At 43.1% G+C, this 14,785-nt stretch overlaps 1 protein-coding gene and 1 pseudogene across 1 annotated transcript; one reads left to right on the top strand and one right to left on the bottom strand.

The window, feature by feature from the left end:
- Positions 1 to 314: 314 nt before the first annotated feature.
- Positions 315 to 1,235, bottom strand: LOC121546461 (annotated as a pseudogene).
- Positions 1,236 to 10,928: 9,693 nt separating this feature from the next.
- micos10 (mitochondrial contact site and cristae organizing system subunit 10) lies at positions 10,929 to 12,949 on the top strand. Its single transcript, XM_041857890.2, has 4 exons — positions 10,929 to 11,057; positions 11,652 to 11,699; positions 12,500 to 12,606; positions 12,759 to 12,949. Exons 1-4 carry the CDS (start codon positions 10,994 to 10,996, stop codon positions 12,765 to 12,767), a joined length of 228 nt encoding a protein of 75 aa, XP_041713824.1. The 5' UTR covers positions 10,929 to 10,993; the 3' UTR covers positions 12,768 to 12,949.
- The last annotated feature ends 1,836 nt before the right edge of the window (positions 12,950 to 14,785 follow it).

The raw sequence follows: 14,785 nt of genomic DNA, 5'->3' as shown, positions 1-14,785 counted from the left end.
TTCTCTGTGCCTGTACAGTGCTTCATTGGGCAGCAGGCGCACCTTTCCGAGATACACTATATATATACAAAAGTATGTGGACACCCCTTCAAATTAGTGGATTCTGCTATTTCAGCCACACCCGTTGCTGACAGGTGTATAAAATCGAGCACACAGCCATGCAATCTCCATAGACACACATTGGCAGTAGAATGGCCTTACTGAAGTGCTCAGTGACTTTCAACGTGGCACCGTCATAGGATGCCACCTTTCCAAAAAGTCAGTTTGTCAAATGTGAGGCACTGTTATTCCTCACGCACAATCCAAATTCCGCTCTATGGTTGGGCTTCTTCCTCTGTCGCTGGTTGGCTGGAGTCGTCTTCCTGTGGCCTCACAGAACTCTTACTAATGATCAGTAGATTTCGCAGCTCCTTGTTTTCAATCTAAATGGATGAGAATATTGGTCATGCTGCTGGGTTGATAAATTGTATTTTTATTTATTTATTTGCCCTAATAGTGAAATAGTAATTTGCTTGATTAACTATATTATTGTTTACCTCTAGCTGGGCCAGCTTCTCTCGCAGAGCAGTAGTGCTGGTCGTCCACCTGAACAGCTCTTCTCATCACCTGACCCATCTCACATATCCGCTCCAGTTGGCTTTGCACTTCCTGCATAATAATCCAAATTCAATCAAATAAATTCAGTCAAATAAACATGACACATAGCTAATACATTGTATTATTACATTTATCGTGAGAACGCAGAAAGGGTGTGTACCTCGGCATGGTCCTCATGAAGGCTAAGAACAGGCAGTGTGTCCAGGTCCTTCTTTTCCATCATAAGCTGTAGCATTTCCTTGTGGTATCTACCCATGATCAATTCTAGCGCATACTGGTGCTCCTCCAAAGACAGCAACAGTTCTGTGGAGATAAAACACATAACCTGTCATATCTGTGCCTCAAATGTATGACAAATACATTGGTGTAATAAATTAACAACTGATTATGTTGTTAGTGTCATGCTGCGAAAATCAATGACTGTAACCACGTTTCCATCCAACCATTTCATGCGGATGAATTACCTGATGCATGAAAAAAGTCACTGACCTGGCTGATGGAAACATGAAATGCCGGTACAATTGTATAAATGCCGACAAACAATGTGTTTGTTCGACATGGTGGGATCTTTTGGTGTCTGTAAAATTTATTATGGAAGAAATGGCAGCGTCAACGCCTTTATGCTTAAATATTGATATAATAACCATCATATCGAAGTAAACTTGGAGTCACGCGATGATACACTAAATGACCAAAAGTATGTGGACACCTGCTCGTCGAACATCTTATTCCAAAATCATGGGCATTAATATGGAGTTGGTCCCCCCTTTGCTGCTATAACAGCCTCCACTCTTCTGGGAAGGCTTTCTACTAGATGTTGGAACATTTCTGCAGGGACTTGCTTCCATTCAGCCACGAGCATTAGTGAGGTCTGGCACTGATGTTGGGCGATTAGGCCTGTCTCGCAGTCAGCGTCCCAATTCATCCCAAAGGTGTTTGATGGGGTTGAGGTCAGAGCTCTGTGCAGGCCAGTCAAGTTCTTCCACACCGAGCTCGACAAACCATTTCTGTATGGACCTCACTTTTTGCACAGGGACATTGTCATGCTGAAACAGGAAAGGGCCTTCTTCAAACAGTTCCCACAAAGTTGGAAGCACAGAATCGTCTAGAATGTCATTGTATGCTGTAGCGTTAAGATTTCCCTTCACTGGAACTAAGGGGCCTAGCCTGAACCATGAGAAACAGCCCCAGATCATTATTCCTCCTCCACAGAACTTTACAGTTTGCAGTATGCATTGGGGCAGGTAGCGTTCTCCTGGCATCCGCTAAACCCAGAATCATCTGTCAGACTGCCAGATAGTGAAGCATGAGTCATCACTCCAGAGAACATGTTTCCACTGCTTCAGAGTCCAATGGCGGCGAGCTTTACACCACTCCAGCCGACACTTGGCATTCCGCATGGTGATCTTAGGTTTGTGTGTGGCTGCTCGGCCATGGAAACCTTATTTCATGAAGCGCCCGACAAACAGTTCTGTTGCTTTCAGAGGCAGTTTGGAACTCGGTAGTGAGTGTTGCACTCGGCGGTCCCGTTCTGTGAGCTTTTGTGGCTTACCACATCGCAGCTGAGCCGTTGTTGCTCCCAGACGTTTCCACTTCACAATAACAACACTTACAGTTGACCGGGGCAGCTCTAGCAGGGCAGAAATTTGACGAACTGACTTGTTGGAAAGGTGGCATCCAAAAACGGTGCCGAATTGAAAGTCACTGAGCTCTTCAGTAAGGCCATTCTACTGCCATTGTTTGTTTATGGAGATTGCATGGCTGTGTGCTCGATTTTATACACCTGTCAGCAACGGATGTAGCTGAAATAGCCAAATCAACTAATTTGAAGGGGTATCCACATACTTTTGTATATATAGTATATCTCCTAAAGGTGCGACTGCTGCCCACTGAACAGGCACAGAGAAGACAAGTATTTTGTCAGAAAAGATTAGCTCATGTACAACAGTTTTATTATAGAGGGTGAACTTTTGTATTGGCCAAAGAAAATCACATTTGCTTTTTATGGCATTTGCTCTTAATTTTGAGTCATCTGTTCAAATCTACTTGTAGAAATAATCATTTGTGGTCAATTCACAGGAAATCAAATGCCAACTCTCATCCCATGGTTTAGTAGATGTTGTCCTGTCAAAATGCAAGCCTTATTGTTTATTGTCCCTGAAATTACCTCGTCTCCAAACGTTTCAGTCAATCAACTTTGTCTGAGTTGCTTGTAGCAGATTAACAGTTTGTATCTGCATCTAATTATCTGCCACTTTAGAACTATTTTATAGATTTTTTTCAATGTCTGTTTGTAATTCATGTCCAAACACATTATTCATGTCTGGTATAATACTTACACATTGAGTCAGTGTAGAGTGTAACATGTTCTAGACTTCAGCATTTATACCATATACTTGGGACATCCCTACTAGAGCCCGACCCATATTATCGGCCAATATTGGCCTTTTAACGCTATATCGGTATCGGACGATAACGCCACCGATAACTGATATTCAATAAATAGGATGAAAAAAGGGAATGTCATGCATATCTGAACACTTGCGGCCATTTTCATGTGTCATTATTGTCACAATGTATGAAATCAACATTTGAAGAATAGTTATTGGATTATTGCTCTTTTCGATGGCAATGTATGAGAATTCAGTGTGGAAAAATGACACTTTTTTATTTCCCTGCTGTGAAACAGTATATCTGAAGATATATCTGTATCAGTACGTTTTGCCCCCCAAAAAATTGGAATCGGTATCGGACCCCTAAAACTATATAGGCAGGGCTCTAGTCCCTACCCTAAACCATAAACCTTACATACAGTGAGGGAAAAAAGTATTTGATCCCCTGCTGATTTTGTATGTTTGCCCACTGACACAGACAAGATCAGTCTATTATTTTAATGGTAGGTTTATTTGAACAGTGAGAGACAGAATAACAACAACAAAATCCAGAAGAACGCATGTCAAAAATTTTATAAATTGATTTGCATTTTAATGAGGGAAATAAGTATTTGACCCCTATGCAAAACATGACTTAGTACTTGGTGGCAAAACCCTTGTTGGCAATCACAGAGGTCAGACGTTTCTTGTAGTTGGCCACCAGGTTTGCACACATCTCAGGAGGGATTTTGTCCCACTCCTCTTTGCAGATCTTCTCCAAGTCATTAAGGTTTCGAGGCTGACGTTTGGCAACTCGAACCTTCAGTTCCCTCCACAGATTTTCTATGGGATTAAGGTCTGGAGACTGGCTAGGCTACTCCAGGACCTTCATGTGCTTATTCTTGAGCCACTCCTTTGTTGCCTTGGCCGTGTGTTTTGGGTCATTGTCATGCTGGAATACCCATCCACGACCCATTTTCAATGCCCTGGCTGAGGGAAGGAGGTTCTCACCCAAGATTTGACAGTACATGGCCCCGTCCATCGTCCCTTTGATGCGGTGAAGTTGTCCTGTCCCCTTAGCAGAAAAACACCCCCAAAGCATAATGTTTCCACCTCCATGTTTGACGGTGGGGATGGTGTTCTTGGGGTCATAGGCATCATTCCTCCTCCTCCAAACACGGCAAGTTGAGTTGTTGCCAAAGAGCTCGATTTTGGTCTCATCTGACCACAACACTTTCACCCAGTTCTCCTCTGAATCATTCAGATGTTCATTGGCAAACTTCAGACGGGCATGTATATGTGCTTTCTTGAGCAGGGGGACCTTGCGGGCGCTGCAGGATTTCAGTCCTTCACGGCGTAGTGTGTTACCAATTGTTTTATTGGTGACTATGGTCCCAGCTGCCTTGAGATCATTGACAAGATCCTCCCGTGTAGTTCTGGGCTGATTCCTCACCGTTCTCATGATCATTGCAACTCCACAAGGTGAGATCTTGCATGGAGCCCCAGGCCGAGGGAGATTGACAGTTATTTTGTGTTTCTTCTATGCGCGAATAATCGCACCAACTGTTGTCACCTTCTCACCAAGCTGCTTGGCGATGGTCTTGCAGCCCATTCTAGCCTTGTGTAGGTCTACAATCTTGTCCCTGACATCCTTGGAGAGCTCTTTGGTCTTGGCCATGGTGGAGTGTTTGGAATCTGATTGATTGATTGCTTCTGTGGACAGGTGTCTTTTATACAGGTAACAAGCTGAGATTAGGAGCACTCCCTTTAAGAGTGTGCTACTAATCTCAGCTCATTACCTGTATAAAAGACACCTGGGAGCCAGAAATCTTTCTGATTGAGAGGGGGTCAAATACTTATTTCCCTCATTAAAATGCAAATCAATTTATAACATTTTTGACATGGGTTTTTCTGGATTTTGTTGTTGTTATTCTGTCTCTCACTGTTCAAATAAACCTACCATTAAAATTATAGACTGATCATTTCTTTGTCAGTGGGCAAACGTACAAAATTAGCAGGGGATCAAATACTTTTTTCCCTCACTGTAAGCCTAACCTTAACCATGTTAAATTTCTACTTCAATGGGGTAGGGACATACCAAGGATCCCGGAGAGTACGGACCTACTTAAAATGGCGCCACACAGCTTCCAGAAAACAGCTTTCAAACTAGGGATTTTGTGGTTAATTGAGGTAAAACAGTAATTCTGCTCATAGATTATACATGTTTATACAACGGTGGGTCTAATCCTGAATGCTAATTGGTTAAAACCGCGTTACAGTCGGTGTCTATTCCACAAATTACCACCGGCTAAATCTGACATTAAAATGCCTATTTACTCTGTTCCATCTGACTGCGCAATCCACTGTCTCATCAGCCCGGCCAAGCAATTTATCTCCACTATAAAAAGCATCTAGACATTATCTCACATTTCTTTTAGGCTAACATTTAGTTTTCAACAGCGGAGATTTGTATATACATTGCTGTCTGTCTCCGACATTTGCAACATTGTTAAAATATTCAAATTCGATCTCCAGCTGGCCCATAGTAATGAAAGTGTCGGAAGTCTGGAGGACATTACAGACAGGCAGCGTTTCTCAGCCAGTCGAAATCATGAATCAGCTAGCATCATTTTATGGATATATACAAAGAAATGTCAATTGAAAATACGTAAAACGAAACAAAGTGCAACTAGTTTGCAGTCTTTCCAGCTTCAGTTTGAAGTGATTGTGTTAGCTGTGTTGTTGTCTAGCTCCTCTGAACAAGTGTCCTGACGAGTGAGCACATTTTCTATGCCAGGCGAAATCGCACCTCATTAGCTCATTGTTATGGATGTATCCAAATAAATGTCACTAGAAAACAGTATATGCAAATCCAGCTACTTTGCTGTTATTCTGGGTGCACTTTTTGACGAGACTAAATTAGCCATAGTTGGCTAGCTAGCGAGCAAGGGATAAGAACGTTGCCAGACAGTATGGCAATGGAACATTTAGAACGAACGACTGGGTCGCTTCCATAGATACAGAACAAAAAGAAGGAATGATTGGGGTCGCGTCTCTGGCTATCAACCGAACCGATAGAACGTATGACCAGCCGGCTTGGGTAGCAACCCTAGATTAGTGTCGGGACTAGATCTTGTGGAAGGATGAAATAATATGAATAAATTCATAAAAATAAAGTTTTTAATTTAAATGTCAATCATTATTTGAATATGTTGGTAACCAGATATATGAAAGTGATAATGCCCTCGAAGCCGGTGTTTGGAGGATATATTGGCAAGGTTTGCGGCCCTCGTCTTGGGCCTAACAACACCTGTGCCAATGGGTGCGTTCGTAAATTCACTCTAGCTATCTACTCCGATTTCTGAGCACTCTCGTCTGAGTGTGACAGAGCGCAAAATAACTGATGAATTTACGAACGCTCAACACCCGTTGATTATGGCCGGTGTCGGCAAAAAAGCGTAATTAAGTTGTTGCCAGCAGCACAGTTACAGTCACCAACGCTCTGGATAACATGAAAACAGCCTAACCAGCTCTGCTAGGATGAGTAAAATGGTCAGAGTGAGGTGTTCTCTCATTTGTGTCTGGAAGTAGCAAGCCAACGTTAGCTTGGGTGCTTGACTGCCGTTGTGAGGTCAGAACGCTCGTATCAACCCTACTCCTCTGCCAGAGCGTCCAGTGTGCGAACGGACAATCAGCTATTGGCTGTCCTAAAAGTTGCTAGAAGTCACTAAATGACGTCATCACCTAATTCGCATAACTGGCCATGTGCATGTAATTGTGATGGACGCTGTAGGAGAGAGAAATAACGTTGTGGGAGTGACAAAAGGTGAGGAAAAAATACCCTACATTTACACCTGCCAGGGCGGGATCAGCCAGCGGCGGCTTCCCGCATGCGAGATTCATTTGCAGTCTGGACGCGATGGGGTGAACATCTCCTGCTCTGACTGCAGCTGGGAGGGACTGCTGCTCGAGGACTGTGAGTGCTTTGGGGATGGGGGTGGGGCCCACGGCAGCATCCGCTGCTCGTTGAGAAGAGTAAGAACGATACATGCTTTCACGTCAGAGTCTCCAAAAGTCTCCAATATCACCGTCGCTTTTTTGAAAATGTGTCGCTAGAGGGGTCTGAATACTCGCTAAATATAGAGACAAAGTCGCTAAGTTGGCAACACTGCCAGAGCGCACTCTGGCACTCCAGATTGAATTCTTCTTCAATGAGGTTTAACGGCGGTTAGCATCCAATAAATGTATAATTACGCCACCTACTAGACTGGAGTATAACTCCCTTATACTTTGCTTGAAAAAAACTAAATAGAATAAGAAATAAATACCCTACCGTCCAACACTACACTCACAACAAAAAATAATAGTAATACAAAATAAAAAATAAATAAACACACTCCACTATTTCAATCTATTTAGTCCTACTTCAGGCCAACAGCCTGAAAGGATGGGATACCAACACTTAACACACCCTGTAACTCTTCTGATGTCAAGTCTCGCACACCCAAATACCTCTCTGCAGCTGCCACCACAACCTCTATTTTCTGCGACTTACAGTGAGGGAAAAAAGTATTTGATCCCCTGCTGATTTTGTACGTTTGCCCACTGACAAAGAAATGATCAGTCTATAATTTTAATGGTAGGTTTATTTGAACAGTGAGAGACAGAATAACAACAACAAAATCCAGAAAAACGCATGTCAAAAATGTAATAAATTGATTTGCATTTTAATGAGGGAAAGAAGTATTTGACCCCCTCTCAATCAAAGATTTCTGGCTCCCAGGTGTCTTTTATACAGGTAACGAGCTGAGATTAGGAGCACACTCTTAAAGGCAGTGCTCCTAATCTCAGTTTTTTACCTGTATAAAAGACACCTGTCCACAGAAGCAATCAATCAATCAGATTCCAAACTCTCCACCATGGCCAAGACCAAAGAGCTCTCCAAGGATGTCAGGGACAAGATTGTAGACCTACACAAGGCTGGAATGGGCTACAAGACCATCGCCAAGCAGCTTGGGGAGAAGGTGACAACAGTTGGTGCGATTATTTGCAAATGGAAGAAACACAAAATAACTGTCAATCTCCCTCGGCCAAGGGCTCCAAGCAAGATCTCACCTCGTGGAGTTGCAATGATCATGAGAACGTTGAGGAATCAGCCCAGAACTACACGGGAGGATCTTGTCAATGATCTCAAGGCAGCTGGGACCATAGTCACCAAGAAAACAATTGGTAACACACTACGCCGTGATGGACTGAAATCCTGCTGTGCCCGCAAGGTCCCCCTGCTCAAGAAAGCACATATACATGCCCGTCTGAAGTTTGCCAATGAACATCTGAATGATTCAGAGGAGAACTGGGTGAAAGTGTTGTGGTCAGATGAGACCAAAATGGAGCTCTTTGGCGTCAACTCAACTCGCCGTGTTTGGAGGAGGAGGAATGCTGCCTACAACCCCAAGAACACCATCCCCACCGTCAAACATGGAGGTGGAAACATTATGCTTTGGGGGTGTTTTTCTGCTAAGGGGACAGGACAACTTCACCGCATCAAAGGGACAATGGACGGGGCCATGTACTGTCAAATCTTGGGTGAGAACCTCCTTCCCTCAGCCAGGGCATTGAAAATGGGTCGTGGATGGGTATTCCAGCATGACAATGACCCAAAACACACGGCAAGGCAACAAAGGAGTGGCTCAAGAAGAAGCACATTAAGGTCCTGGAGTGGCCTAGCCAGTCTCCAGACCTTAATCCCATAGAAAATCTGTGGAGGGAGCTGAAGGTTCGAGTTGCCAAACGTCAGCCTCGAAACCTTAATGACTTGGAGAAGATCTGCAAAGAGGAGTGGGACAAAATCCCTCCTGAGATGTGTGCAAACCTGGTAGCCTACTACAAGAAACGTCTGACCTCTGTGATTGCCAACAAGGGTTTTGCCACCAAGTACTAAGTCATGTTTTGCAGAGGGGTCAAATACTTATTTCCCTCATTAAAATGCAAATCAATTTATAACATTTTTGACATGCGTTTTTCTGGATTTTTTTGTTGTTATTCTGTCTCTGACTGTTCAAATAAACCTAACATTAAAATTAGACTGATCATTTCTTTGTCAGTGGGCAAACGTACAAAATCAGCAGGGGATGAAATACTTTTTTCCCTCACTGTATGTTCCATCCCTGCAGTACAGTTAATAACCATTGCTATAAATGCCAAAAATCCAATCTTACTGAAACATTTATCACTTGTTGGTTTATCCTTCTGTACTGGTACATCTCTACTACTCTCACCACTCCTCTCAGGATCCCTCCCCCTTGACCCATCTTCCTCTACTTTATTCACTGCCTCAGCATATGACAACTTCTGCACTACTCTAAGCCTGGAAACCTCAACCTGCCTCTCTCGCATGGGACATTTCTGATCCCCAGCCCCATGGTTACCCCTACAATTAACACATACAACTACTTTCCCCAATGCTACACATTCCTTTGTCTCATGCCCTTCTGCACACTTCTCACACCTAGGAGCATCCCTCCTACACACTGCTGCCACATGCCCATAAACTTGACACCTGTAACAACGTAATGTATTTGGCACAAAAGCTCGTACATGATAACTTATATATCCTAACATCACTTTGTCGGGCAAAGACTCAACATCAAAACTCAAAAGAACAGACGATGACTCTTCTGTTTCTCCACTCATGCCCCCCTGTCTGTAACGCACCAAATGACGAGCATCACAAACACCGGGAATCTTCCCCTTCAGTTGGTCAGCTTTCACATTTACTGCTACCCCAGTAATCACTCCTTTTAATGGCACCCTTTTCTTGAGAGCAAAACAATTCACATCTCTTGCCCCCATTCGTTTAACACGGAGCACCTGCTCCCTCTGACCAGCAGAAACACAAACAATTATCACTAGAACACTTCTGGTTACCCTCACCGATTCCACAGCACCCAACTCTAATTTTCACCCACCCTGAAACCACACATGGATCCCAAAACTTATCCTGACCCTCGGTGCAAGCCTCGGGCTCCGAGGACTTTACCACACCTACCACCTCCGATACGTCACCCTCATTCACTTCCATTTCTCCTCTTGTCTTCAACTCACTCTGCTTACACTTTCTACCATTCTTCTTTAACAAACGAGCTCCCTTTTTTCTGCCATTTTTAACCGACTCAAGCTCACCCTCTTCCTCCCTCTCTCAGACCTCCTCTGCCTCTCTTTTTCCCTCCATTTCTCCTCCGTATTCCAAGCATAAGTCTCCTTATGATAATACTTCACTTCTCCTGATATACATCTTGTTCTTGCCTTGTCAAGGGACGCCATTTAACCATCTGTCACAATCTCTGTACAATCAGCACGAACCCCTCAGGATGTAGCGCTCAACAGTGCTTCCCACTTGTAAAGCCTCCAGATTTAATTTACTGAACACACCCAATATATCCTCCAAACACTGGCTTCGGGGCATTATCACTTAAATGAACTACACATTGACACATCCAGCCCAAAGCAGGAGGTTTAAAAAAAGATATCTGTAGTGGCCAAAGTTCCAGAACATCTCTTTAATAAGCAAGTTTGATTTTAGGCTCTTTTAATTGTTTTATAATTCAAGAGTTTGATGGACTGTTGTCAAGTTGTATTTGACATTGTCATCTCAGGAAAACGGTCTTGTCATTATTGCAAAAGTGAGTTGTAATTTCTTCAATGCTTTGATAAGCAAATGTATTAAAATGTTTAATAAATAGTCATCAAATGCCTCATACTGTTTATTTTACAGCAAAAGGAAATGCTGACATTGCAAGATATGGACCACCTGCTTGATGGATAGATTTGGTGAAAATGTCACTTTACCCGGGATGCCACTCAGACTCTAGGCTATACAGTTATCTTTGAATTGCCCATTTCAGTCGCTAGATGGAGACATTATTTTGCTCTTCTTCAAGTAAAACGAGCTATCGCGAGATTTAGATTACGGCTCTGAAATCCAAGGACTGCGTTTGACATTTTTAGCAAGCAAAAAACTAATCATGTCTGAAAAGGAGCTGGGGAAAAAGCTGGATCGATGCCTCGCAGATAGCGCCGTCAAACTTGGTAAATAACTCAATTTGTTCTAGAACGTTAACTACAGTCTGCTTTGCCATATAATACAACTAAAAGCAACATGTCTGGATTAGCTAGCTAGCTATCACTTACTGCTACTAGCTAGCTAGCTAGAAGGTTTGCTAAGGACGAGTAGTAGTAGGAGCAGCTAGCCAGCCTTTTCTCATAATATAGCAAACTGTTACAGTAGTAATTAGTAATTTACACTCACTGTCAGTCCAGCTAGTCATAAAGCTAGCGTGCAAGATGTGAATAACAACATATTTTGGTAGCCAACAAACATTGTTGGTGCTACTACCTAGTAACAATGTGTGTCAGTGTCTGTCCAAAAGGGTGTTTGTACTAGAGGCATAAGAGTCGTCTAATATGTCTCAAGCCATTGGATATTCGTTTAAATGTACTAGGTAACTGTGTTAAAGGTATGATACTTTGGCATTATGCAACGCTTTCATCGTGTAACCTTTTTGATGTGCATTGGTGGAGATAAGATGGCTAGCTACGTCTCTACCAGGAACTGTTCTGACCTCATATTTCCGGTCTCAATTCTGTTACCTGAACATTTCTCCCTATGTTCCTTGTTTTTAGGTGCTGGTCTGGGCTTAGGAATCGTGTTCTCTGTGGTATTCTTCAAACGTGAGTACTTCCACTGTTAAGAGGATTACTAACAATGGCGAGAGATAAACATTCTTTATGGGGTGCAGACTGATGATGCAAAAGATGGAAAACATGCAGTGGAGCAGCCATTGTGGCCTTGACTATTTCACACTACTGACCTGAACCGAACCAAGCCGAGCCAGGTTGCATTGTGCTGGCCTGTTTGTGCAGCAACCACAGTTCCTGGAACTCAGCTGGAAAGGGGCATACCCAGCCCTGACCAGATGCATGTTAGTCACATAGCTAGCACATATATAGAATTTGCATCTAGGGAGGCTCTTTTGATGTTGTGAACACTTGAGTCATTAATGAAGGGGGTTGTGCTTTTACACTGGTTGGGTCTGTGTGTTTGGTCTCCGTTACTCAAACACCCACACCCACACACACACAAACACTCACACACAGGCCCCCAAGTGCCATCCCCCTTGCTTTACAACAGTTTGTTTTCAAATCAAACAGTGTGAGGTCATCTCAGTGCGCTGGGGGGGTTAACCAGTCAGCGGGACAACCAATTAGTGCGATAGCCCAAAACTGTGCGCATTCAGTCCATTAACATGGGACTCAACAGGAGTTAAAAAATATTGTGTGGCCAGACCATTCGGAACATAAGCTCTCGCTGGACCACGTGGTCTTAGTTCCCAGTCTAGAAAAGGACCATGTGAAAAGAAAATATCAGCACACTGTATGGTTTGGGTCAGCACGGTAGTGTGAATCAGACATTCCTGTGAGTAAATGTCTATACAAGAGAAAATAGCTTGGACACATTTTTCTATCCACAGGACACACCTGGCCAGTTGCCTTTGGCTTAGGAATGGGGCTTGGCATGGCATACACAAACTGCCAGAATGATTTGAGGGCACCATATCTAATTCAGAGAAACATTAAGGTCAGTATAAGAATCCATGCTCATTTCGTATTGAAGATGTGATACTAATGCATAGTATATTGGACCAACATTCAACACAATATGCATAATGTACGGAGATGTAAATCCAAATGAAAATTGACTCCCTTTTATTTTCACTCTTTTCCTCACAGGAGCAGTAGCCACACGTCAGCGAGGGACTGTCTTTCTTTGTCACTTTTTTTTGGGATGCCCATCATTTGCACTGACTTCCAGCCAGACTAATTTCCTTCTGTGGTTCGACCCTTCCATACGTATTCATATAATTTTTACGTGCCTGAGCAGGACAGTCTGTCTTTATTTAATAAAATAGTCGTAAAATAAAGGCAATTGAGGTTGTGTGTTTTTAAAACAGCTGATTAGATGTGTTGTGTTATGTCAAAGAGTGAAATGGAAGATACATCTAACAAGGCAAAACCGCCATTAATTTGTGCGGCTACAAACACTTCAATGGAAACAATTTACCCTGGTTAGTGGAGGAGGCAAGTCGCAGTGGGAGGAGGCAGGGAACTGGTCTGTCTGCCCAATATAAAAGACCAAAACTGGCAGGGGAATAAAAATGGCATAAATAAGAAAGTATATTTTGAGGACCAAGATTTTGATAGCTGCGCCATGCAGATTGCAAAATAGCAGGGAAGAGATTTTTGATGTACCGATTCCATGGCATAGGGTGTATGAGCTGGGATTATATACACTACCAGTCAAAAGTTTGGACACACCTACTCATTCAAGGGTTTTTCTTTTATTTTTGCTCTTTTCTACATTGTAGAATAATAGTGAAGACATCAACTATGAAATGGCACATGGAATCATGTAGTAACCAAAAAAGTGTTAAACAAATCAAAATATATTTCAAATTTGAGATTCTTCAAATGGCCACCCTTTGCCTTGACAGCTCTGCACACTCTTGGCATTCTCTCAACCAGCTTCATGAGGTAGTCACCTGGAATGCATTTCAATTAACAGGTGTGCCTTCTTAAAAGTTAATTTGTGGAATTTATTTCCTTCTTAATGCATTTGAGCCAATCAGTTGTGTTGTGACAAGGTGCTCAAATAAGCATAGAGAAACGACAGTCCATCAATACGGACAATTTCAAGAACTTTGAAAGTTTCTTCAAGTGCAGTCGAAAAAACCATCAAGCGCTATGATGAAACTCTCTCTCATCAGGACCGCCACAGGAATGGAAGACCCAGAGTTACCTCTGCTGCAGAGGATAAGTTCATTAAAGTTACCAGCCTCAGAAATTTCAGCCCAAATAAATGCTTCACAGAGTTCAAGTAACAGACACATCTCAACATCAACTGTTCAGAGGAGATCGTGTGAATCAGGCCTTCATGATCAAATTGCTGCAAAGAAACCACTACTAAAAGACACCAATAATAAGAAGAGACTTGCTTGTGCCAAGAAACACGAGCAATGGACATTAGACCGGTGGAAATTTGTCCTTTGGTCTGGAGTCCAAATTGAAGATTTTTGGTTCCAACCGCCGTGTCTTTGTGAGACGCGGTGTGGGTGAACGGATGATCTCCGCATGTGTATTTCCCACCGTAACGCATGGAGGAGGTGGTGTTATGGTGTGGGGGTGCTTTGCTGGTGACACTGTCTGTGATTTATTTAGAATTCAAGGCACACTTTCTGCAGCGATACGCCATCCCATCTGGTTTGGGCTTAGTGGGACTATCATTTGTTTTTCAACAGGACAATGACCCAACACACCTCCAGGCTGTGTAAGGGCTATTTTACCGAGATGGAGTGCTGCATCAGATGACCTGGCCTCCACAATCCCCCGGCAAGGGCGAATTGAGTTATTGTACACACACTTCACAGAGTAGGCGTTCCCTAACAGAAACACGCAAATACATGCTAGAATGCTCCAATAGAATCTCGTAGCTCGTGCTTGGCTCTGCCCCCCACCTTGCTTGTTCTGTCTACTATGATTAATTTGCTCACATTGGAAATGACAGGCTGTGGTCTATCTTGGGTTAGTTATAAAAAATATTTGACTGCTTCTTCTGAGAAGTACCACTATGGTGGATGGTGGCTTCATGCCCATCTACATGTAGTAGATGTGAGCTTCAACTGGAAGCCAGTGGAGTGTGCAGAGGAGCGGGGTGACATGAGTGAACTTTGGATGGGCGGCAGGTAGCTTAGTGGTTAAGA

The sequence above is a fragment of the Coregonus clupeaformis genome, chromosome 30 (genome assembly GCF_020615455.1).
Source record: "Coregonus clupeaformis isolate EN_2021a chromosome 30, ASM2061545v1, whole genome shotgun sequence".
Taxonomy (NCBI): domain Eukaryota; kingdom Metazoa; phylum Chordata; class Actinopteri; order Salmoniformes; family Salmonidae; genus Coregonus; species Coregonus clupeaformis.
The sequence above is the reverse complement of the archived record's forward strand: the minus strand, read 5'-3'. Positions and strand labels throughout refer to the sequence as shown.

Coding starts and splice junctions, on each gene's coding strand:
- micos10 (XM_041857890.2), top strand. CDS start 10,994: ATGTCTGAAAAGGAGCTGGGGAAAAAGCTGGATCGATGCCTCGCAGAT. Junction 11,058..11,651: donor AGATAGCGCCGTCAAACTTG/GTAAATAACTCA, acceptor CCTTGTTTTTAG/GTGCTGGTCTGGGCTTAGGA. Junction 11,700..12,499: donor CTCTGTGGTATTCTTCAAAC/GTGAGTACTTCC, acceptor TTCTATCCACAG/GACACACCTGGCCAGTTGCC.